Here is a 23418-nt window from a genome sequence, read left to right as displayed (position 1 = left end):
CTTAGATACAGGTCAGCATTTTTTAGCAATTAGTATCTATTATTTAGTTTTATTACTCTCTTACTTCTACCACTGCAATGAATTTCTGACATAGAAGAGGGTAGTGTTAAGAATTGGGCTTAGAGGAGATGTTTCTGTATTGTAGCTACAAAGAGCTTAAAGGAACTGGAGAGAAATCAAAACTCTCTATTTTCCTAGGCTGGTATATTTTTCCAGATGGGCATTTTGGAAGAACACTTAGTCAAGACTTACAAATAGACTTCCTTATTGAGTGGGAGGTCTAATTCGGGTTTCTTCTTGTATGAATGATTTAGCTATGAACTGCAGATTCTTCCTGTCCTAGGCTTTAAGCTTCCAGCATTCTGACAGATACTAACTCATAAACCCGGGAGAAAGCCAGCAGAAAGTATTTTTGAAAATCCTTAGGCGGTTCCCATCTTATCTGTTCACCTTGGTCCTTGGTCTACCTCTTCAGGCTTTGATTGAATCTACCGATGATCCTGACGTTCTTGCTCAAGAGCCCAATGTGCGCCTGGTTGCACTCTATGACAATGAAGAGGTTAGTGGTAAGCTCTTTTTTCTGGATAGGAAGTCAAAGGAGCCTTTCCTGTTCCTATTCCTAAAGGGATACTTACTGTAACATGGTTAAATCTAATAGACCACATGGTTTGGGAGATTTTTTTGACCACTCTTTCAACCCTTTGACATCCAAAACTGATGAGAGATCCTAGCTGGTGATGCAATGAGTTAACTAGAATGGGACCAAAAATTTCAGCCCGGGAGTGGGGGTAATTTAAGGAATGAAATGAGTTTCTTTAAGTCTCGTCTCTTAAGCCAGTCCCAGATTGTGCTGATTTAGAGGATGGGGTGAGCATTTAAAAAAGAGGTCTGAAGCCACCACCCAAAAGAAGATTTAAAAGGTGGATGTCAGAAAAGAGTGCAAAAGAGTAGCACGTTGCCCACAGTGACCTTATCAATCACAAGGTAGGGGGATTGTGGACAAAATGAACTACAGATAAGAAGCAGCAGCAGAACTGGAAGTAATAAGAAGGGATAAAGCTGATCTCCAAATTGGGATGGCAATTAAAATTCTGGTAGCATCAAAACGCTTCTTGATACTTCACCTTTTGAATACATCTTTGTGGCAGGTTGGTTCAGAAAGCGCTCAAGGGGCTGCCTCCCTCCTCACGGAGCTTATTCTTCATCGCATTTCATCTTCGCCCCAGAACCTTACAGCATTTGAGTGCCCAAATCGTGCATAATCAGTGCAGATATGGCTCATGCAGTGTACCCCAATTATGTGTAAGTGTTTTGTCCTTACTACACGTTACTGTGTGCAGCTGGACATGCAACTGAACCCACCTATCCTCCAATAAAACAGACCGTGTGCATAGATCTGAATGCTTTATTAAAGGAACAGGATGGGTGAAACTGGGGAAAAATAGAAATACATATAATAAAAATCAAATACAAATAGGGTTGCCAGGTGTCCACTATTTGAGTGGACGGTCCACTTTTTTCACATTATGTTCACTATTTTTTTTCACAAAATAGTGGACATTTTTTTTATTCAAAAGCTTTATGATGAAATGGTACGTAATCTAAAGCTGTACAGTCTACTTTTTTTACTACTTAACCCCCCCCCCCCGCTTGTCCGCTATTTTTTGGAAGCAGACCTGGCAACCCTAAATACAAAATAAGCAGTATTGAGTTGCTGGTGAACATAACAATTAACAAATATAGATAATCTAAATCTCACCAGCCATAATGTGTGTATGGGATGTAGGTTTTGTCCTCAGATGACCATGTGCCACAGCTTAGGCTAGATTCTTCCAGATGCTTCTGCTTCCCTCCAAATGTTAAAGAAAATGGAGTCTGGCTTCCCAGCATGCACTTGTTCTGGAAGTGAGGGTTCATGGGTAAAGGGGTTGGCTTCAAAACAATAGATTGATATTTGCTCCCCAGGCACAGCATGAGATAGTGTACCAGGGCTGGGGAAGCATGTCATTCAGTATTGGATATTCTTATATACATTTTGTCACAAGGATGCTTGCTGCTTTCAAAAAATGTATTTTCATTTGTTACCCACAATTCCATCCTTCAGATTGTATGAATCTTAACAGGGAAAGCTACTTGAATAATAAAAACCTCAGACTCTCTTGTAAGCTGCCTGTTGTACTTTTCCCATGTCTGAAGAGGCAAAGGGCTATTTAAAATCTCCTTATCACTTTGGGTTATTTGTATATCACAGGGTAGATGACTGATACTCCTCTCCAAATTATAGATGATTTCCCCAATATAAGGTATGTATGTATGTATGTATGTATGTATGTATGTATGTATNATCCAGTGACCTCTGTGCAGTTCAGAGGCTTGCTGAGTTTTGATTTGTTTTTCTGTCTCGCTTCAGAACAGAAATTACCTCCTAGTCATATTTACACTATTATGGCTGAGCCCGAGAGGCATAAAATAACCTTTGAACCCTTCTTTTTTTCTGTCAACAGTAAGACGGTGAAATTTAAATACTGGGCCCCAGAATAATTGTAATATTTCAAGTGAGAAGTAAAATTATAGATGACATTCTGGTGTTGGTTAAATGCCAAATGATGCAGATCACAGTTTCTCCTTCCATTCCCACACCCCCTGCTTACACAGGCTGTGTGAAGTTAGCAAGGCGATGCTGACTCCTCAAGTAACATACGAAGGTCACGTATGCAGAACTGCTCCACATAGATTACGTTCTTAGATGACCGTTTTAAGTATGCAATCAGATTGGAATGGGAGGGTGGGTCTATTGCATATTGTACTTCTTTGCATATCTCAAAAGATTTTAAAATATAGCTGTGTGGGGAAAAGAGCAATCCAGAGTCAGAAATCTGGCTGATACTAACAGAAGTAGTGCTACAAAGATGCTGGCAGAACATTTCCTGCCACTGTCGCCCCATTCTATTCATCTGTTATCACAGATGAGCGTTCCCAACCTGATACTCTCTAGGTGTGTTGATCCAACTCCCTAGTTCTCTAGCCAGCAAAAGTATAGATTTTGCTGACAATTTAGTGGTATCACAACCAGTTTATAATCGGTCTTTGTGACCTCTAGAAGATATTAAGTGGCATACAAGACTGAAGGAAAATTTCTATGACCTTTATGGTTTTTTATTTTACCACCATTGAGAGTAAAAAGCCAATATGGTATGCACTACCTTACAGTCAACATCCAGCTTGAGAATACAAATAAAACTCCAGGTTCGTTCCATCTCTGAAAATCTGTTTATTGAATACACTGCATTTTAATGTTGAAGCAAAAGTAACTCTAAGGTTCCAACACCAAATCATAGACTTAAAAAATAATTTTCCCAGCCAAACCCCCAACATCTTACGTAGTCCATATAAACAAGTTTGCTTTGTTATGGGAACCGTCTGCTTCAAATCCACACTTGTTATGGTGTCCTTGAAAAGGTTTCAGGCTCTCACGGTCTTCAGCGGAATCATAGAACTTTTGTTTCTTCATCTAACCCACTTGCTGTGACAAACTGAACTGAAGCCACTTTCATTTTGTCTTCGTTGCCACATTTTAGTTTAGAGATTTTAGATGAAGGAAGAGGGGTAGGGGATGTGTAGTTCTCAGTTAGCCAAAACAATTCATATGTGTGAGAATCAAGGTCAGTGCTGATATTTTGGCGGGCTGGGGAGTTGGGAGGAGGCCCGCATTTTGCAACAATTGTTGAATGTGATTTAAGACAGCAATTTGGGGTGGGAATTGCAATAGTAACTTTGCAACCAAGGGAAGGGGATTTTTAGTCTTGGGTTCACCTATGTATGTGCCAATATTTTGTTTCCTAATAAAATATATCTTTAAGGAAGAAATTTTGCCTTGAAGTTCTTTTAAATAGGTTTAAATGGTTTCATCTATCGGAACCTTTACACCACTCAAAAGTAACACCTCCCCCTTACTCTAAAGGCAACTTAAAATGCAGAGGCACATAGCTGCCATAGTTTCATCCTTGAATTGACATAGTGTCCATCTCACTGCTTGGGCAGTTCTAGGTAGCTGTTAATAGTAATTATAAATAATTTCAGATTAGAACCATTAGATCTCACAGCCACAAGGATAAATGATAAGTGGGTTACTCCAATCACTCATGGTACTACATATGAACTCTTCAGCATATGAGATTTTTTACAGCTGCTTCTCTGTTGCCTTTCAAAGTGAAATTAAATTGATTGTAAGGAACCCTGTTTAGTTGCCTATCAAATTCTTAGAATCACAGAGTTGAAAGGAGTCATGGTGGCAGTCTAGTCCCAATGACTGATTGTCCTCAGCAATTGATTCCCGTTAGACCTTTTCCTAGAGTTAGAATGAGTTTCCTAACATTGACTTGAAATTTGTCTTCTTACTTCAGGATTGAATAGATGGACAAAAATTCTTTAATGGTTGAAATTTCAGTTGGCAAGAAGCCAAAAGCATTCTTGGGCAATGTCATATTTTGTTTGCTATCATTTTCTTAAGTGTGTTTAAATGAAAAATTGGGTGCTTTTTAGAGACATGTCTGCAATTGAGTTATCACCCATCCCAATTTGAGGGCACGGCAAAACAGATCTAACGAACTGACAATAGCTTTGTTCCAGTGTCATATAAGGTAGATCATCTGAAGATTAAAAAAAACCTTCCTTCCAGTTCCTCTCAATCACTAAATTAATTGGTAAAATAAAGCAATGTATTGAATGAATACTGAAGCAGTTTAAAAAGGAAGCAGATTCATAAAGGATCCTATCAAGGGCTACAAATAGGCAAAATGCTAAAAATATGGATCCTTGCATTTCAGTATCTTGAAGAATGTTTAGATGTTAATCCATGGCTCTTTTAAGCCTAATGCATTTAATATTGCCGCTCTGGGTTTGCCAGTTTTAGGGCCTAAGACCAAGACGTTCACCCTCTAACTGTGTGCCATGTGAGAAATGGTAGGTATTGTCGACCTTCAGCTTCAGGGCTGCATAAGCTTAGAAGAACTACAGATATATGTTGAAGCTTCAAATGAGCAAAATCTAGGCTGTGCTTAATGCCTGCCTGCAGGAGGTATAATTTACCATTTCCCTGCATTGTGGTTGATGCAGGGAAACATTATTAACCAGAAGGGCGTCAACTTAGAATGTTAATGCCGTTGATTGGAAGAGGCGTTGCCAGCACTTGGGAACGCACTAGGTATAATAGCAGGTGGGAGAGGTGAGGCTTCATTTTTAATACGGAGGCGTAACCCTAAAAGTCGGGCGTGGCCAGGGATAGTTAAGCCCCGCGTTTCGAATTCAGGCGTGTCCTGTTCCTGGCCTCTGATAGGCTGATGGGGCCGAGAATCCATTTTGCATGGGTCTTGAGATTGGTTGGTTTGCGGGGCGGTGCTGTGCCAGTGTTGGTCTGGAGGGGGCGCTGATTAGGGATGGTGCAGCGGCCGTGGAAGTGGCGGCTGCCCGGGCTGTGAGCTGGGGCAGCGGCCGGCATGGGGCGGTGGCGGAGTCTGCTTCGGGCACTGGACGGTTTCTGCCTTTCTCTGCTGCTGCTGCTGCTGCTGTTGCCGCCTCCGTTCTTGGCGGCCGGCGCTGCTGGAGATCGCTCCTTGCAAGTGCTGCACGGTGAGAATTGAGGATGAGGATGCGTATTGAAAGGGGCTGCCGGGAGGGAGGGAAGATGCCAAAAGGGGACCGGGTAGACTTGGTTGGGATGCTCGGAGCTGGAATTGGTAGGATGAATCGCCCCCCCCCCCGGGGTCTCTACAGTCGCCTGGTCCGTGTCTCCGCTTTTTGCCCTTTCTAGCGACCAGCCATAGCTCCTTTGCTTCCATATGGTTGAATGGAGTTGCACGCCCTTATCTATTCCACGCCGGACAGAGGTGATTTTTCTCTTTCCCCCCCCCTCTATCTGCGTCCCCAGAATAAACTTGGTGGGGGTTTTTTTTCCCTGGGGAGGGGGGCGTTGGGAAGCGTCTTTTTGCTGGGTGGGATGAAACGGTGCTTTTGAGCACTAAAGATGGTGGGGATTTGGGGGAAAAGGGGGTTCACTGGGCAGAAGGGCGGGGAAGTCTCCCACCTCTCCCCTTTTCTGCAGGCTGCTGCTTTCCTGGAAGCGGCGGCAAATGGGCACCTTCCTTCTATTAAAAAAAAATGCATCCGTCAGAAGATCCGGCACCAGCTCCTTGAAAACGGAACCGAACCACTTCTCCGGTCCTGGTGGGCTGAATCCCACGCTATCTCCCCACCCCTTTTCCATCTTGTTTTGCCCCTGAGAATATTGGGGGGGGGTTTCCCCCGCTAGGCGAGTTAGCACCGCGCAGCTTCCTTTTTTTTCCCCCTTGCATCTCCCCTCTCCTTTTTGCTGTTGCATAGGCTAATATATTCCCCCTCCCCTCCGCTTTTGGGGCGAGTTTTCCCAAGTGCGGATTCAGGCCCCCTCCTTGCAAAAGGAATATTGTCACCATTTTGCGTGGCTGCTTGTCATGTTCGCGTCACAGCGTTGTCAGGTTTGGCTAGCTGCGTGTCTCCCACAGCCCCTCCACACGCAGCTTTCTGTATTCATTTACAGAGCAGATCCCTTCAACCCACTCACCCACCCACCCACCCCGCATACGCCGTGTTTTCCTGCTCAGTCAATTCACTGACGTCATTCTTGATGGTCTCTTCATCCCCCCTCCACTTTTCCATCCTGGCCCAGCTGCCTGTTGCAAATATCAGCTGTTCCGGCTTCTTCCTCCCTCCCTTTCTCTCTGGCTGCTGCTGCTGCTGGAGATCGCTCAATTGTTGTTGAGAGGGAATTCCTGTTTGGAATTAGTTCTGCATCTCTTCCCTTCCTCACTTATGCCAGAGTAACTATGAAACACTGAAGGATTTTGACGTTGGAATTTTTCCATGTCTGATTGTTCATCTTTGCTACCTTGTAGGTATCCTGTAGATCCCTTGCATGAGGTTGTTGCAAGCAAATCCATGCTCTTTGGCTTAGGATTGTTCAGTTTGGGTCACTAGTGCAAAAAGTCACTCCAGGGATTTTGTAATATTAACTGTGATGAGCTCCAGACAGTGTAGACAATGGTTAGGATTTGGGGAGCTGTAGTCCAAAATATTTAGAAGAGCCAAGTTGTCCTACCCTTACCTTAGAAACTACAGTGACTCTAATTGAAGAGGCATGGCTGAACCATTATATAAAACTGGTACAGACTACAGAGAAATAATCATTTCAAAAATCTTTTTGATTATGAATCCAGTTTTAGAATTAGCAAGAGGGTGAGATTTTGTCTATCAAGGAAGAAAATGTTAGCAGATGGGCCCCAGCTACCACATCACATTCAGGAAGGATGTACTAAATCAAATATACTTAACCCTAAAGTCCTACTTCGATGCTAAATACATTCCTTTTTGAAGAGAGCTATATTGAAAATGGTGTATTGATGGAGAAAAATGTTGAAAAGCAAATACTTTTCTTTCCACAACATCTTATGAAACAGATCCCAATGAAGTCGTACAGAAATGTTGCTGTAATATGAGAAACAAAAGGAGCAGGCTTCTAAAAGTAAAATATATAAGAGCTGAAATTCTTCATTAATATAAATATTGACTAGATCTCGTGGGAAGATATGTGTCCCATTTGGTCTCTTCTCTTCCACAAATCCAGAAACTTAACCATCAGCTTGGATATAACACAGCAGGGTGGATGATTGTGTATAGCTATAGTTTCTGCAGAGAAACTGACCAGTGCTTCCATCCAAACTCTCTCTTGCAGAAGTAACAATCTGGATTGAAAAATGATGATGGGACTAAGAAGTGGGCATTATTTCTTTGCTTGTGGCAGATTGGTTGATGTTATTGCCCAATGAGTGCAATAATAATACCGATAACAAAAAAAATAGTAATACTGATAATGAACCTTCATGGTTGATCACAGTCTTATTCTGTATATCTTTACTGAACCAAAATAAAAAAAGGTGGATGTTGTAAGAAAGTGGCATGCCATGGACCAGTACCGGGCCGCGGCATGCCAGCAACCAGGCCACACAAACAAGTGAAACCCCATCTGTGGGATGCAGGCAGCACACAAAACCACGCTCCCTCCAGTCCACGGAAAAACCTCTCTTCACGAAACCGGTTCCTGGTGCCCAAAAGGTTGGGGACCTCTGTTGTAAATGAAAGAACTTTTGGTAGCATACATGTGGCAGAATCATATCTTTTATTTCTGCTGAAAGATTTATGGTCAACATTTGTATTATTCTAACTTAAGATGGCTGAGAAACTTTTTACTTTTCTAAATATTATTTCATACTCTCCCAAAGAGAGTAAACATCCTTTTGCTGTCCTTAGGCCAAGACTCTTACTGAGTAAATTTTCTTGGAATGGCTCATTGACAGGATCTTGATGTTAATTCTTTGTGGCATTATTATTCTTTAGCCAGGCCAGTTACATCTGACAACTGCATTCTACACAGAATGATTTAGGTAAAAATAATAATTGCAAATAGCTTTTTAAGTGGTTAATTGCTGTGATTTCTGCATAACTACTAGATAAACAGAATAATCTTGGTACCCACTTGGTACCCATGTAAGAGGTACCTCAGCATGCTTAACTGAGTAACCCAGACCTGAATAGTAGGTTACTATTTCATCAGATTACATTCACTGGTGATGAGAGTCAGGCAGGGAAGAGGAGCAAGAAGTAATTTTTGAACAGCTCTAATGATATAGTAATATTATGAGCTACAGCAGCCACAGTTAATATGAAATAATACGGGTCATTATTAAAAAAAATCATTTGAGATTCCAAAAATGGAAGAGTTGCTTTCCCTCTTTTCTATGATGACTCGTTCTTGAACAAATGTTTTTCCTTTAATCAAACATTGGTAAATGCTATCACGGCCTTCAACATTTTGACTACAAGCCATATTTTTTTCCCAATCCATTGGCTGCAGTTATGTAAATGCCACACATACATATTCACACATGTGCTATTGGGTTTACATTTCAACATGGTGGTTGCATGAAATGTTATTGCCACCTAAGGCATATGAGCATTAATATACATATCAACAACAGGTTTGGTTATAGCCACTAAGGAATATTTATTTATTTATTTATTTATTTATTTATTTATTTATTTATTTATTTATTTATTTTATTAAACTGGCTGTAAGCCGCCCTGAGTCCTCCGGGAGAAGGGCGGGGTATAAATGAAATAAATAATAAATAAATAAATATGAGCTTTAATATACATATCAACAGCAGGTTTGGTTATAATATTATGCTGCTACATTAATGCATTGCCTTGATTTCCATTCCATTTCAGTGGATAGTGTCTCTGGCAAAAAGGCCAGATTTAAAACCAGGAAATTCTTCCTTCTTTTCAAGCACATATGGTTTTAGCAAAATGCTTTAAATAGAAGATATCTGATGAAGGGTTCCTAAAGGCCTTTTGCTATTTTGTCTTGCAAGCATGGAAGGACAGGGCTCAAGCTGGAGACCCCAAATCGGCAATCCATAGCTTGTCAAGCCTTAAAACCCTGCTGCCTCTAAATATTTTCATTAATGATTTAAAAGACTCCAAGCAGTCAAAGAGAAATGGCGGATACAGTAAACCAGGAGTTCTTGCACTGTACCAAGTCTCACCTTTGTATAGATGAGGCTTTTTCCCCCTCTAGCCCTGAGTTCTCCTTGTGTCCAATAGATATCAGAATTTGGAGAGAGGAAACCCAAGCTCTGTTATGAGAGCCTACACTGACTGGTAAGCAAAAATAAAGAGGATGTTCTTCCCAAATGAGCTGGGTGCAGTGATTCCATGTTTACTTTTTTGACTCTTGAGAAATGTGGACTTCTTTCCATCATTCCTTTTAATGAATAGTTTTTTTGGGGAACCTTCTTCTAATAGCTCCCTCCCTCCCTTTCTTCCACATAATAGTAGCCAACTCCCGAGTCAGGCTGATCAAATTAATTCAAGATGTTAATTTTTTTTTAAAAGGGCAACACACAGCTACTTCATTTTTAAAAGTATGAACCAGGATCCACAAAGCACAGTCTTGACTGGTGGAAAGCTTTTGTATGTTTTTGACGTGATCGTGGTTATTCCTGTGGGCATTTGGGGATACCAAAAATAGTATATACCAGTTTCTATTTGAATTTTGCAGTTTTGCTGCAGGCACTTGAAATCCCAAGAGACAAAATTATGGCATGATTGAAATTAATGAATAAACAGGAAATCTGGGGAAAGATGAAAAATACAGGACTGATGCTACATGAAGCTTGGAGCCTGTTTTGATAGAAGTACAGTGTTCATACTTGCTTTACAATACTGGAACATCATTGTCTTTTCGCCTTATTTTATGACTGAAAGCAGCCTGATCAATTGGCAGATGGAAATAATGGGGATTAATTGGAACAAAGCTCTAGTGTGATATAACTCCTGCTATTTTACCAACCCTGGAGAGAGATTTCCTTCCTTAAATCAAGCATGTGGGACTACCCAACAGTAGAGAATCTCCCACTTTAGTAACGGATAGGCTACACTTGGTCAGACAGAACTGGCATGCAGCTGAGGAGTGGGGGGGGGAGTAACCTAGACTCTTGCTTCCACTCAAGTACAAGCTGCCACCACAGGTAGGAGGGGTTTTGCATAATTCCACTTTGTGCACCAATTGCACCCTCTCCTGGATTGGGAGGCCCCTCCTATCACTCGGGCCTTAATCATCTCTCATTTGGATTACTGCAATGCACTCTGTAATTACATTTCAATGCCACTTGAAAGCTGTAGGTGGTGCAGAATATGGCAGTGCAGTTCTAGCAATAGCACGTAGACTTATATACCACTTCACAGTGCTTTACAGCCCCCTCTAAGCGATTTACAGGGTCAGCACATTGCCCCCAACAATCTGGGTCCTCATTTTATCAACCTCGGAAGGATGGAAGGCTGAGTCAACCTTGAGCCAGTGAGAACTGAACTGCCAGCAGCTGGCAGTCAGCAGAAGTAGCCTGCAGGACTGCATTCTAACCACTGTGTCACCATGGCTCATTATGCACATGCCTTGATGCTCATGTCCTCCACTGGTTATCAGTTTGGTTTCCAAGTACAGGTGCTGATGGCCAACTATGCAGACTTTGGTGACTTAGGGATTTGATATTTGTGGGACTGCAGATCTCCATTATCTCTATCCATCCTATCAAATCTGATGGGGTTGGCATGCTCCAGCTCCCATCAATAAGTGGGTCATTTTACAGGACCCAGGAGGTACGTCTCTTCTATCACCATGCCTGATTTTTGGAACAGCCTTCCCCGCTCTCAAGCCCTGCTGTTCTGGCTCTTCCAGCAGGCACTGGGCAAGAACCATTTGGGAACCTGCTGGAGTGAATGTGATTTAAGTTTTTCTGTCTCCTGGCAGGGTAGTTGTTTTACTGTTTTGTTACTGCTTTGTCAATTAATGTTAACCCTCTTTTGAGCTACTAGTCAGTTGGGTATAAAAACAAAAATAATGTAAAATAAAATAACATTTTTCTAAATAATAATAATAATAATAACTAAGCCCTTATTCAGGCTGACCAAATTAATGCACTGGAGGGACAGATGGATTTTTAGGGACTGTCGTGGCATCCATCTATCATTTTAATAGTTGAAACTTTTGCCCAGCTATCCAATATCTTCTGCTGTTTGGGATTAAACTGCAAGTGGTGGCCGTTGCTATATCTGATCTATGGTTAGGTGCATCCTGATTGCCTGGTTTGCTGAATATGTTGCTAGAATCCGGCTCGTAGGTGAGTTGACATGGCCACAGATGCTGCTATGGTTGGCTGCAGAATACTACTTCTCTGGAGACCTCTGAGTCACCCTGATAAAGACGTCAGAGGAAGTGCAACGTGCATTATGTTAGCCCACTCTGACTCAGAGTAGATCGCAGTGATATTTCATATGGAGGTGGGTGAAGATCTACTATTTTTATCCTCTGGTATTCTCTAGTTTACTTTCTTCGGTATTTTTATGGAATAATAAATGCATGGGATTAAAATCCCAAGTTATATTTATGTGCTTGGGGCTGTATACCTAAAATACTTGCTATTATGAGCCACAGTTTCCTAGAGGAGCAGCAAATTGGCCTTCACAACCGGGGTGGACTGTTTTTGTACATCTGGAATCTGACAAGTTTCTGATTTTATCCTGTTAGATTCAATGATTCCTTAGATTTTTTCTTCACTCATGACAGCTAATATTGGCTATGTGATTTTGAAACTTTGGAACAATGGGAATATCAAAACACTGACATAGTTGAATGTATGACTCATAGCTATTCTGATTTCTCTTGATAAGTAAGGATATGAATGCTTAGGAAAAAAAACTGAATAAAATCACATTGCTTATAGTTTTCAGCTTCCCTTTGAGATAGCTTTTAATAAACATGGGAATAGCTTACATTCCCAGTCTGAGGCAGCACCTCAGGGGTAATGATTTAGTCTTTTCTTTTAATTGTTTCTCTCCTGCCTTGTAGGCCAAGCTTTCGTAAAGTGCCTTACTAAAGTAACTGCAAAAGCTAGGTAGTAATCCTTTATATATATATATATTCATACTCTAAAGTTATCAGATATATATACTCTAAAGTTATCTGTCTATTTGTTGAGGGAATAAAAGAGGGTATGTTTAGAAAATCAAGATTAGATTGCTTTAGAGGATATTTAGCACCTTAAATATGTTTTCACGTAACTGTGAATGTATGCATGAAAATACTTCCAACAGTTTTTCAATACAGTATGTAACTTTAGAGAAAGAGGGTAAATTTATAATTGTATTTAAAAATGCTTCTTATTTAAAAAGAAGAAGAAAGTATCAATCATCAGAAGCCATGCCTGAATTAATCTTGAATTCACAAGGGAGATGGTGATCTTTACACCTTTCTTCAAAACATCCATCAACAATCTAAAATAATACACAAAAGGTGGGTCAAACACTTAAAAACAGCAGAAGCTTTAAAAGAAAAAGGTAAGTTTTCTTAAAAGAAAAAATACTCAAACGGCTGTGGAGAGAGGAAGAAACTATTGTCAGAACCTGCTTGGAAGACATCAGTATGAATAAACTGTTATAATTGCATAACATGAATTCACAATTATATTTCTTGATGGAGATTCATGCAGCAAAGGCCTGCATTGCGTAGCAACACAATAGCTGGGGTGGAGCAACAGTGAGGACAGCACATTACAAAGTTATCCTTAATGAATCCATATTACCGTCAGGCTGCTTTTTAGTATAAGACAAACATTTTTATATTTACCATCTGATAAGTTAGATGGTTATAAATTTTATTGGGGAAATAATTACATTAACTAAATGTGTCCAGGATTTTAGATGAATGTGCATTACTGGCCTGTTTCTGAGATTACCTTTTATAAGCCAAGATATTTCCTATATCTGGATTGTTCCCTCTTAATTTTTGCAATGTGAACAGCCCTTGGAATACTATGAAAAAGTTGGGTGGAATAGGAGTATCTTAGTTGTAGCTGGCTGTTTAGACATTGCTTGATCTTTCTGTAGACTAAGCTTGGCAAAGCTGAGTTCAAGTGATACAAATGATGTATAACAGAGGTGGAGAATTATGGTCCTTTTATGACTTGTGGACTTTGACTCCTAGAAATCCTGAGCCAGCATGGCTGGCTCAAGAATTCTGGGAGTTGAAGTCCACAAGTCCACATGTATGAAGTCCACAAGTCCACATGTATAATGAAAGCCCTTTAGGGAAAGGCCTCTCTATATTTTTCTAGATTTGAGGTCTGATATTTGTGGAGTGTTGTGTACTTGATAGAAGGACTGGGTTTGTTTGCACACAGCATTTTTTTTACTGTTTTTTAAATTGTTTTATTTATACTTATTTGGTGGAAGCTGCTTAGAATCATTTTGGAGTCATTTTGCCTCTAAATCTCAGAAATAGATATTTTAAAGTCTGAGATATAAGAGCAAGGTGCTCGACTTCTTCCCCCATTCATATCAATTGAGAAAGTGATCCTCTATCCATGTGTGGAAACGCTGTGGTAGTCCCTTCACTCTTAAATATTCCCTCCAGTGCAAGAATTATTGCAACTAATACCAGTGCATCCCAAGTAGAAAGCAGACTGACCTCTCCTTATGTTCTTACAGTAAAGCAGAATTCTTTACCAAATTTTAAGATGAGATGTCCCAGTGTTCTGTATTGTTTAGTGTTACTCTGGTTCTTTAGCAGAAATATACTTCTGAAGTTTCCACCTATTGGTTTTATTCCTGCCCTCTGGAGAAAGAGAATACATGAATCTGAATATATGTGTTTGTAGTTACAGTATAAGCTTTATTTTGGTACCCAGACCCTGGTTCTTTTCCTTCATCTTTTTTATTTAATTTGATTGAGGAAGGAAAAAAAACCTCTCCTACAACTGCAGTAAGAGCAGACATGGCACAATTCTACCCTCATGCTATAAATATTTTTAGTATATTTCTCCATGCATCCAGTCGAAGCCTATCTATCTATGTTGTTCCCATGGTTTTGCTGGCGTTTCCAGGAAGTTGCTTTTTTGAGAGTTGAAACAATTTCCTGTTTTGGCTGTTGGCCTTGATTAATTTGGGTTTTTTTGTTAATTATTTTGGTTGGTTCATTATTTTGTGTATTACAGTTGAATTCTATTTTGCATGCTGATCATGTCTGTCACCTTGTGAATGTGCATGTTTTAAAGCATTTTTGTTCTTTAGTAAAAAAAGAAGGCAACTTGCAAAATTTAAAAGGCACACATATTTTAATAAAAAGGAAATCAAAAGAAAAAAAGATTGCAGGCAACAGCAAGATATAGCAACAGCAGCAGAACAAAAGCATAAGCAGTAATTGTATTTTTTAAAAAAAGAAATCCCCATCTCTAGGTACCTTTAGAATTAGAAAAGGTTTTCAGCAGTGATGGTAATGTAAGTAGTAAAAAATGAAGAAGAAAAAAAGCTTTCTAGGGAATACATCTTTGGAGCAATCACTTTGGGCAATTCTGAACCAATAAGAGTATATAAAAGTAGACAAGAATTACATTAAATTTCCAATCTAGGCTAAACGGTTAGGGCTGTTAGTTTTTGATTATTAGCATAGTAGTATTTGAGGATGTCTTTGTTGGATGACTGGTGCATATAGTAGACTCTCCCAGACCCAGTGTCATACACAGAAACCTCCATGAGAGTAGTCCACATTTTAGATAGTAAATGTGTAGGTCAGTTATATTGCACACTTTCCTCTTCTGAGTGCAATAAACTCTGAAGATAATGTGGTTGTGTAAATAGAAGATGGATAGAATTCTTTACATTTTATGATATATTTGAAAGACATCATAGACACTTGGCAAACATTTGTTCTAGGAAATAGCCATCTACTCTTAAATGAATTTTCTCTGTGTTCTTCCACTTTTCTCTCTTGGTCACTATTCACATGCATTACATTTTATAGATAGAAAAGTGTGTTGCCCTCTTGGGGAGAGAAGTAGGAAACTGCCAGGTTAACATAGGAAAAGGACACAGCAGTCAACACTGCCATGCTCCCTTACATCTGACTTTACCTTCACAAACAGGTTTTTTTCTCCATCCCATTGAAAAGTATTTGACTCTGGGCTTGATGCATCTCATCTGAGAGGTTTGCAAGAAAATTTGCACAGAAGTGTGGACACTTCTTTATCATTTTCTTTTTTCTTTTGAAAGAAAAGTGATAGGGCCCAGCTAAGATGTCACCATTGCCCTAGATTTACTAACCCTGACTCGTTCTTGTATCATTAGGAATGGAGGATCTGCTCTTTCTTTGTAACTGAGTATCTTTTGTTGGCTCCCGTTTTAGAGATTGGCTGTGGTGTGTTTCAGCACCATGGTTAGCTCCTGACAGTCATTTTGTGACTGGCTTTGTTTAATTCTATGGTTAATTAAGCTTAGAATAAGCTTTTTATCCCCTGCTCAGTGTTAAAAGGAAGTACAACATCAGTGCCATAATGTTGCATTCAAGGCATTTTTAACCTTGGTTTTTTTTTCTATTATGCAAAAGTTTATTTGTCTTAAGAACACCAACTTCTACTCATTCCCCTTAAAAAGAAACAAAGATAATAAATAATTCATGTTTGGTTTTAGTGATTGTTGCTGTGATATCCCTTAATTGCTTTTAATTAATTTGTTCCTGTTTCCTGCAAGTAGGGAATCTAATATTTTGGCTATTTCTACATAAACCTGAATAATTTCTACAAATTATTTGTATTATATTTATGAGATTGCAAACAGTGATTCTGCAAGGATCCCACAAGGTAAAGAAATATTTTGACTGCAGAGAGGAAACCAGTAATTATAATCTCCTCCTCTTGTCCCTAAAGGGAATAAGAACCAACAACCCAGAATGTCCATATCACTCTAATGAGAATCAATTACTTTCTTTAAAAGGGGGAGAGAAAAATATAGGGGAAGTTACAAATTAGGAGACCTTTGCCAGGGAGGGATTAGGATGATTGCTCAGTTATTTATTTTGGATTATTATGGGCAGGGAGGAGGAAAGAGAAAAAAGAGTTTACCACCTTTTGATCAGAGGCAATGTTAACAACTGTGTGGTAATCATCTTAATTCTGCATTCAGCAATGCGGAAGTCTTGCGTTGTGGAAGCAAGTTGTCTGAGACTGAAAAGGTTGAACCTAAGAAGAGCTTCTCAGTAATAAATATACAGGATCCATGCTTAGTGTTCTGTCATCTTCATGAATCAAGTAATTAACAGGTAGATCAATCTTCTTGACGTAAAGTTTCCAGGAGGGTTTGTTTCTCTCCCCCCATCTTTTATCGTCATTGTGGTGCCACCCAAATCTTTTGGGCTTCAGCTTTAGTAATTATTGACTAAACTGGTTGAAGCTTCTGGGAATTTTAATCCAATACATTTTAAGGATATTTTAGCAGACAAAAGCAAAAATCTCCCTGGCTCACTCGTGCAATAGATGCATCTTTTTCCTGAGTTTATATGATATTCCTAATGGAAAGCTGCTTTTATGGTAGACTGGAAATGGTATAACAGAATAACAGAGTTGAAAGAAACTTTGGAAGTCTTCTAGTCCAACCCTCTGCTGAGGCAGGCTATCCCTATACCATTTCAGGCAAATGGCTGTCCAATCTCTTCTTAAAAGCCTCTATAGTAGTAATGGAGCATCCCACAACTCCTGGAGACAAGCTATTCCACTGATTAATTGTTCTCACTGTCAGGAAATTTCTCTTTAGGTCTAGGTTGAATATCTCATTGATAAGTTTCCATCTGCTACTTCTTGTCCTACTTCAGATGCTTTGGAGAATAGGCTGACCCCCTCTTCTTTGTGACAGCCCCTTAGATATTGGAAGACTGCTATTATGTCACCCACTGTCCTTCTCTTCATTAGTAGCAATACCCAGTTCCTGCAATCATTCTTCATATGTTTTAGCCTTTGGTCCCCTAATCATCTTTCTTTCTGTTATCTACATTTTTTCTACATTCTCAAGATTTTTTTTTATATCATGCTGACCAAAACTGGATGCCGTATTCAAAGTGTGGTCTTATGAAAACATTATAAAGCAGTACTAACACTTCACATATGGTCATCTGATATGAGTGGGCTGTGTTAGGGTGCATCCATCTTCTAGAACAGCATCGTTCCAGTATGGTCCCTAGTCTGGCCTCATACAAGCTGCCCTTAAAAAACTGGCTGTTCCCCCAACAAGTTGCCAAGTTTGAGAAACACTGATTTAAATGGATATATTCCCCACCACCACCAAATCAGAACCCTTTGTGCTGCTTTGGGACAGCTAACTCACAAAGAGCCAGTGTTACATTTGTATTTGGCTGATTGCTTTGGACTCCTGAGTTGGAAATCTCTGAAAGCCAAGTACAGAGAGGCTAATTTCTCTTCCCTCAGATGTCTAATGGATTAAAAGTGATCCAGTTTCCATATGTAATTTGCTGGATTCATAAACATTCTTCTCCACAATTATATTTCCCTACTGTATGTCCTTCTAAACTTCTAAAATTGAAATCCAGACACATCTGGACAGATACCAGTTTGGAAAAAAATGGTTTAAATTTCACATTTGAGAGCCAGCACAACCTTTTCAAGTAAAATCCAAACCAATTAGGAGTATTTATAATGAACAGAGTTATAGTCCACACTGTAGGAGATGACCAGGCCTGATGGTGGGATCAAACACATCATCAATTTGGAGTGGCTCAATTCCCATAAAGAGACTTAAGTCCGGCCCTCCTTGAAGTCCATTGACTCTTACTTAGTGCCAAATTGCCTTAACAGTTAATAGATCAGATTCTTGTGTTTAGGGATCATGTAATAAACCCGAAACACAGAACTAAGCTGTTGTTTCTGGTTACTTGCTCTGACACTGCAGTTCACTGGCGGTTAGGATCAAGTTCCTTTTGATGGGATGAGATGTGTATGCTATTAGGGAAGGAAAAATGACATTTTGCCGTTTTGATTACTGTATAATTTGTCAAGTACCAAGCCAAGTTGTATTCTGTCTGATCTCTATTCATGTGATTGAGGCAATTTTTAGAAATCTGTTTACTAAAATTGATTAATATTGTTATCCAGCTTTAATAACAGGATATTGCCAGGAAGACAAAACCTGAATAGTTCTCACTTATCCATCTTCTTTAGCTTGAAAGCAAAGTTGTTTTGGTTTCTGATTGCCAAATGTGTGTTGACTCATCTTGTAATTCAATACCTTATTAGGAACTATAGATAGATACTGTGCTAATTCATTCCTTTAAAATTACTTAAAACTCAAAAATTGAACTTAGTTTTTAAGTTTCTCATTTTTAATATGCTACTTCAGATGCTTCCATCCTGACATTCCATTCTCTGCATGTTTAGTTCTCCCTTTGAATAAGGAGGGTTTTTTAAAGGGTTGTATGGAGCTGTTTTCAGTAACAAGAAAAAGAATATTTGGACTGATGATACATTTCTTAAATTAATAACAAGCCATTTTTTTGCTGTTTATTTCTATTATATTAGATTTTTTTTAAAAAAAACATAGAAGGTAAACATTGGAAAAAATAGAAATGAAACTAAGAAAAAATAAAAACTGCAGTAGATGAGAGAAGAAAATGAGAAGAAATGTTTAAAGAAGCAACTTCTGATCCTCCCTATCACAGACCCTACTGATTGTGGCTCCTTCCCAATCAAGATTATATCATATAGTTCACTTCTTCCTATATTCAACCCTTTTCAATCACCAAATTCAGAAATCATCATGTCAGTTTTTTCAAATCGTTTTTAAAAATGATTTGAGCAAAAAGTCACTAAAGGATTTCCAGTATTTTAAGAAAATGTTTATTGTTTCATCTCTGATCAATCTTTTGCCATTTCTGCTTATTTTGTCATCTTCAATCTTCCATAGCGGGTTATTATTATATTATTGTATTTTTCCACCTTTGCATATACAGTAGCTCCTCTGCAGTTACCATGTATAAAACCAATCTTTCATACGTCTTTTATAATTGGCTACTCATAAGTCCAAATAGAAAAAAAAAATCTGGTTTCATCAGAATGTTACTTTTTTAAATTCTTTGCCTCATCATATGTATTTGCTTATTTATTTATTAGTTTATAATATATAATACAAAAATATAAAATAAAATAGTAGGAAAATAGGGGAGGAAAAAGGGAAGGGAAAAGTGTGGGGCAAGGGGAAAAAAGAAAGAAAAGGTGTTAACTTCCAATTCCCTTTGGTGCAATAGAATAAGATAGTAACATCAACCCTCAGCTTTTTACTTTTACATAATAATATAAACTAGCCATTTCTATAACAACAAACCTATTAATCAGTAAAACCCAAATCAACGTTTCATTTTTTCCCCATCTCAAACACAAAGTCCAGAAGCAGTTTCCAAGTAGAAACAAAAATAATTGTATTTTTTTTCTTTGATCAAAGGAGTCAATTTGGCCATCTCTACTAACTTCATCACGTTTTGCAACCATTCATCCATTGTAGGAGTCAAAGTGTCTTTCTATTTTTGTGCGTAACGTAATCTTGCTGCCGTCAACATATATAACATCAAAGTTCCAAATTTTTTCCAAGTCTTTTTCCATTAAACCCAGAAGAAAAATTTCTGGTTTCATCTTTATATTCACTTTGAGAATCTTCTCTATTAAGATGTGAATTCTACTCGAATAGCCTCATCATATGTATTTGCAATCAGTATTTTTTCAGTCTTTCACAAGTCTGCCATGAATGGTAAAATATCCTTTCATGCTTTTCATATTTTCAACAATGATTAGAATTATACATTCTTTACACAGCTTAGGATCTAAAACTTACATAATATCTCTGGTATCATATACCGGTGAGACATCATTTCATAGACATTTTCTCTTAAATTTTAACACAATGTGAAATTCAGTCTTTTTAACCACACTTTTCTATTGATCCATCTGTGTATTATAACCAAAATTCTTAACCCATTTCATCATTTATTCTTCAATTTGTTCTTTTTCTATTTTAAATCTCAAAAGACGTTTATACGAATTAGTAATGGTTCCTTTTTTTAAAAAGTCAGTTTTTTATACTAATAATATACATGACTAACTAGATGTACCTCAACCCTATGTGGGTTGATAGATACATTGCCTTTGTATAGTATGGACAAGAAATCAAATGGATATAAAAAACTAAATGTAAGTGCGCATATATTGACATTTAGTTATTTATTATGTCTCATTATTCCCCCATTAAAAATTATTTCCATCAAATGAGAGTGGAAGTCAATTTTTTCTGCTTGCTTTGTCTGTCAGTTTCTGCAGTGTTTGGTACTTAGTTTGCAGTTAACATTAAGGTGAATTTCAATTCTTTTTCTGAATGATTGATGAGATTTTGCAGAAAGCATATTTTTGTCTATCCCTCAGTGAATGTTTTTCAGATACTTCAATGTAAAGTGGATAGAACAGCTTGAAACTCACTCTTCTCATTGGATAACTTCTCTGGATTTTTTACAGTGGAATTGAAAAGAATTGTTTAGGCTCATATGTGTTCTGTAATCTTCATTAGTTCAAGTAAGGCTACAGAAACTTTTGATAGCTTTCATAGAATCACAACCTTCCTAGGGATTGTCAAAGGTTGATGGTGCTATGTTCTATTTATGAGCAAGCCAGGACTTTCCAGGGTTTAAGAATTGCTTGCATTTTTTTTTCAATTTTTTAATTATGTTCAACTTATTTAGAACTTATATCTTGGATTCCTATTTTGGGAGGGCTAATAGCTCCTTTGACATTTTGAAAACATGTGGATACTCAGAGACCATGGCTGCACAAGGATGTGCAGATTAGCTGCCAAGTGGGTATTCTAAAAAATTAAATACTAGACTAGCGTGAGGACTCTTGAAGACATTGGGGAATTTTAGGATTATTCTAGATTTTCTATCACATTATTGCAGAAAACTGCATCACTGAATTCTCTAAGCTACTAGTGGTGCCAAAAACAAGGCAAAAAACATTCTTACTATTAACTTTAATGCTTAGCATTGGTACTTGTTTAACTTGCTTAATTGAATTATTCAGCCTTTACTGAATATATGGCAGCCATCTGAGATAACCTCATTTCTAAATTAACTATCCATGTTTTAAGGAAAATCTCTCATCTTTCTTTTCCTTTCTATCTCTCTGTTTTTTTTTCCTGCAGGCTGCTTATTTGACAGGAGGCTATGCTCTCAGCAGGAAGTCTGTGTGCAAGGTAAATTAATATAGCACAGAGGGTTTGTGGCTAGAAGACAATCAAAAGTGTTAAAATAGTGGGGGGGGGAGGTAACTCCTGCCTGTTGCTAGGGAAAGATGTGAGCTGCCTTTCCTGAGCCTATGAATTCACGTTTTATGCAGGGAGATGGGAAGTCAACAGTAGGGTCTGGTCTCCCCCTCATTTACTGAGACAAATTCTTTCAGTGTTGATGGATGCCTTTGATATTAAATCTGCCCTTGAGATTGCATATTATTATTATTATTATTATTATTATTATTATTATTATTATTGTTGTTGTTGTTGTTGTTGTTGTTGTTGTTGTTATTATTATTAAAGATTTAATCTTCAATTCGATTCACAGTCTGGGACTGGTAAAAACGTAACAGTTCAATCCTAATCAGTGACCTAAGAGCTGTTAAGGTAGCGTCTGAATATATAGGCAGTTATTATTATTTTACATATATTACATATCTATATATTACAACTGTATAGAAATATCAGTCCCCCTGGATAAATAAAGAAGAGTCCAAGAGTGCCTGCTTAACTGTTGAAAACATAATGATTTTCCTTTTCCTGTTTCACAATGTACTGGGAGTGGGGAATCTGTGCGATCCCCACGTTGCTAGGCTACTTATCACAGCGTTCTTTTGAGTGACAATTCAATTTGAAGCCCTCCATTGTTAATTATTCACATTGTGCACATTGACCTGAATGCTTGTCCCTATGAGTGCAAGAGGGCTTACTTCTGGAAAAGTCTGAAGCCTCAGGTCTTCAAAGCTTGAAGAAGTGTATAATTTGTTCAGACCCTTTGGGTTTTTAGTGGATCATCAGAGAAGATCCATATACAACCCGCCATGCAAATTATATCTAGTATGCCTGGTATTATTGGGTGCTTCCTTTCTTCTTCTCCCCACTCCGCCCCTGCCATTCCTGGTACATGTAGACAACTATCCTGTGAGTTTGTTATCTTTCCAGATGGTTTATTCGGCCAGTGCCAGGAAAGTTCATTGCGAGACCAGCCCTACTTTCAAGTCACTGCATCAATGCTCCAGCGTTTGCAAGCTATTCTACGGCATCTTATGGCACAAGGTGAATATCAGCAGTTAGAGGAGAAGAGCTAAGGATAGGATAGGGAAGTGAGCTATCCCTGCATCATACATGATTTTGAGTGCCTCCTTCCACCCTTAATAGTAAAGTCAGGAGGAATCTTCTGGCACCTTTCCAAAATCACAAATGTTATTAAAAGCATTAACTTTTATGAACTGCAGTTTTCTACAGAGACATATTCAAACTATGCCTCTTACCAATTTTTGGAACTATCTCTTATTTTAAACCTTGCATATGAATGTGTGCCATTGATTAAAATGTTTACTCCAAGCTGCTAGAATCTACCCTATCTAGAGTTCAGCTTTCTTCAGTGATTAGAGTAGGGTTAGACAATTTAGTTTCCCCCAGATGTTTTGAACTTTTAAACTTTTGGCCTGCATGGAGAACTGCAAGAGATAGGACAGTGGTGGCGAACCTATGGCACGGGTGCCAGAGGCGGCACTCAGAGCCCTCTCTGTGGGCACGCGCGCCGTCGCCCCAGTCCTATGCCTTTGGCTGGGTTTTATAAAACCTTTTCGCTTTAGGCCTCCGCAAAAAAAAAAAAGGTTCGATCAATCAATTTCAACTTCTCGCGGGGGGAAAATAAAG

The 23418-nt window shown here is 38.6% G+C and overlaps 1 protein-coding gene across 1 annotated transcript in view; it reads left to right on the top strand.

Annotated features, from left to right (window-relative positions):
• Nucleotides 1–5495: 5495 nt before the first annotated feature.
• The window catches only part of PTPRN (protein tyrosine phosphatase receptor type N), a 46335-nt gene continuing 28412 nt past the window's right edge, over nucleotides 5496–23418 (top strand). The window contains exons 1-3 of the mRNA XM_029284273.1: nucleotides 5496–5628; nucleotides 21670–21720; nucleotides 22699–22812. Coding sequence (XP_029140106.1) covers nucleotides 5496–5628; nucleotides 21670–21720; nucleotides 22699–22812 — 298 coding nt within the window. The remainder of the gene's footprint in view (nucleotides 5629–21669; nucleotides 21721–22698; nucleotides 22813–23418) is intronic.

Source organism: Protobothrops mucrosquamatus, unplaced genomic scaffold, assembly GCF_001527695.2.
Source record: "Protobothrops mucrosquamatus isolate PMUCROS unplaced genomic scaffold, P.Mucros_1.0 scaffold481, whole genome shotgun sequence".
NCBI classification, from domain to species: domain Eukaryota; kingdom Metazoa; phylum Chordata; class Lepidosauria; order Squamata; family Viperidae; genus Protobothrops; species Protobothrops mucrosquamatus.
This window is presented reverse-complemented; position numbering and strand designations above follow the sequence as displayed.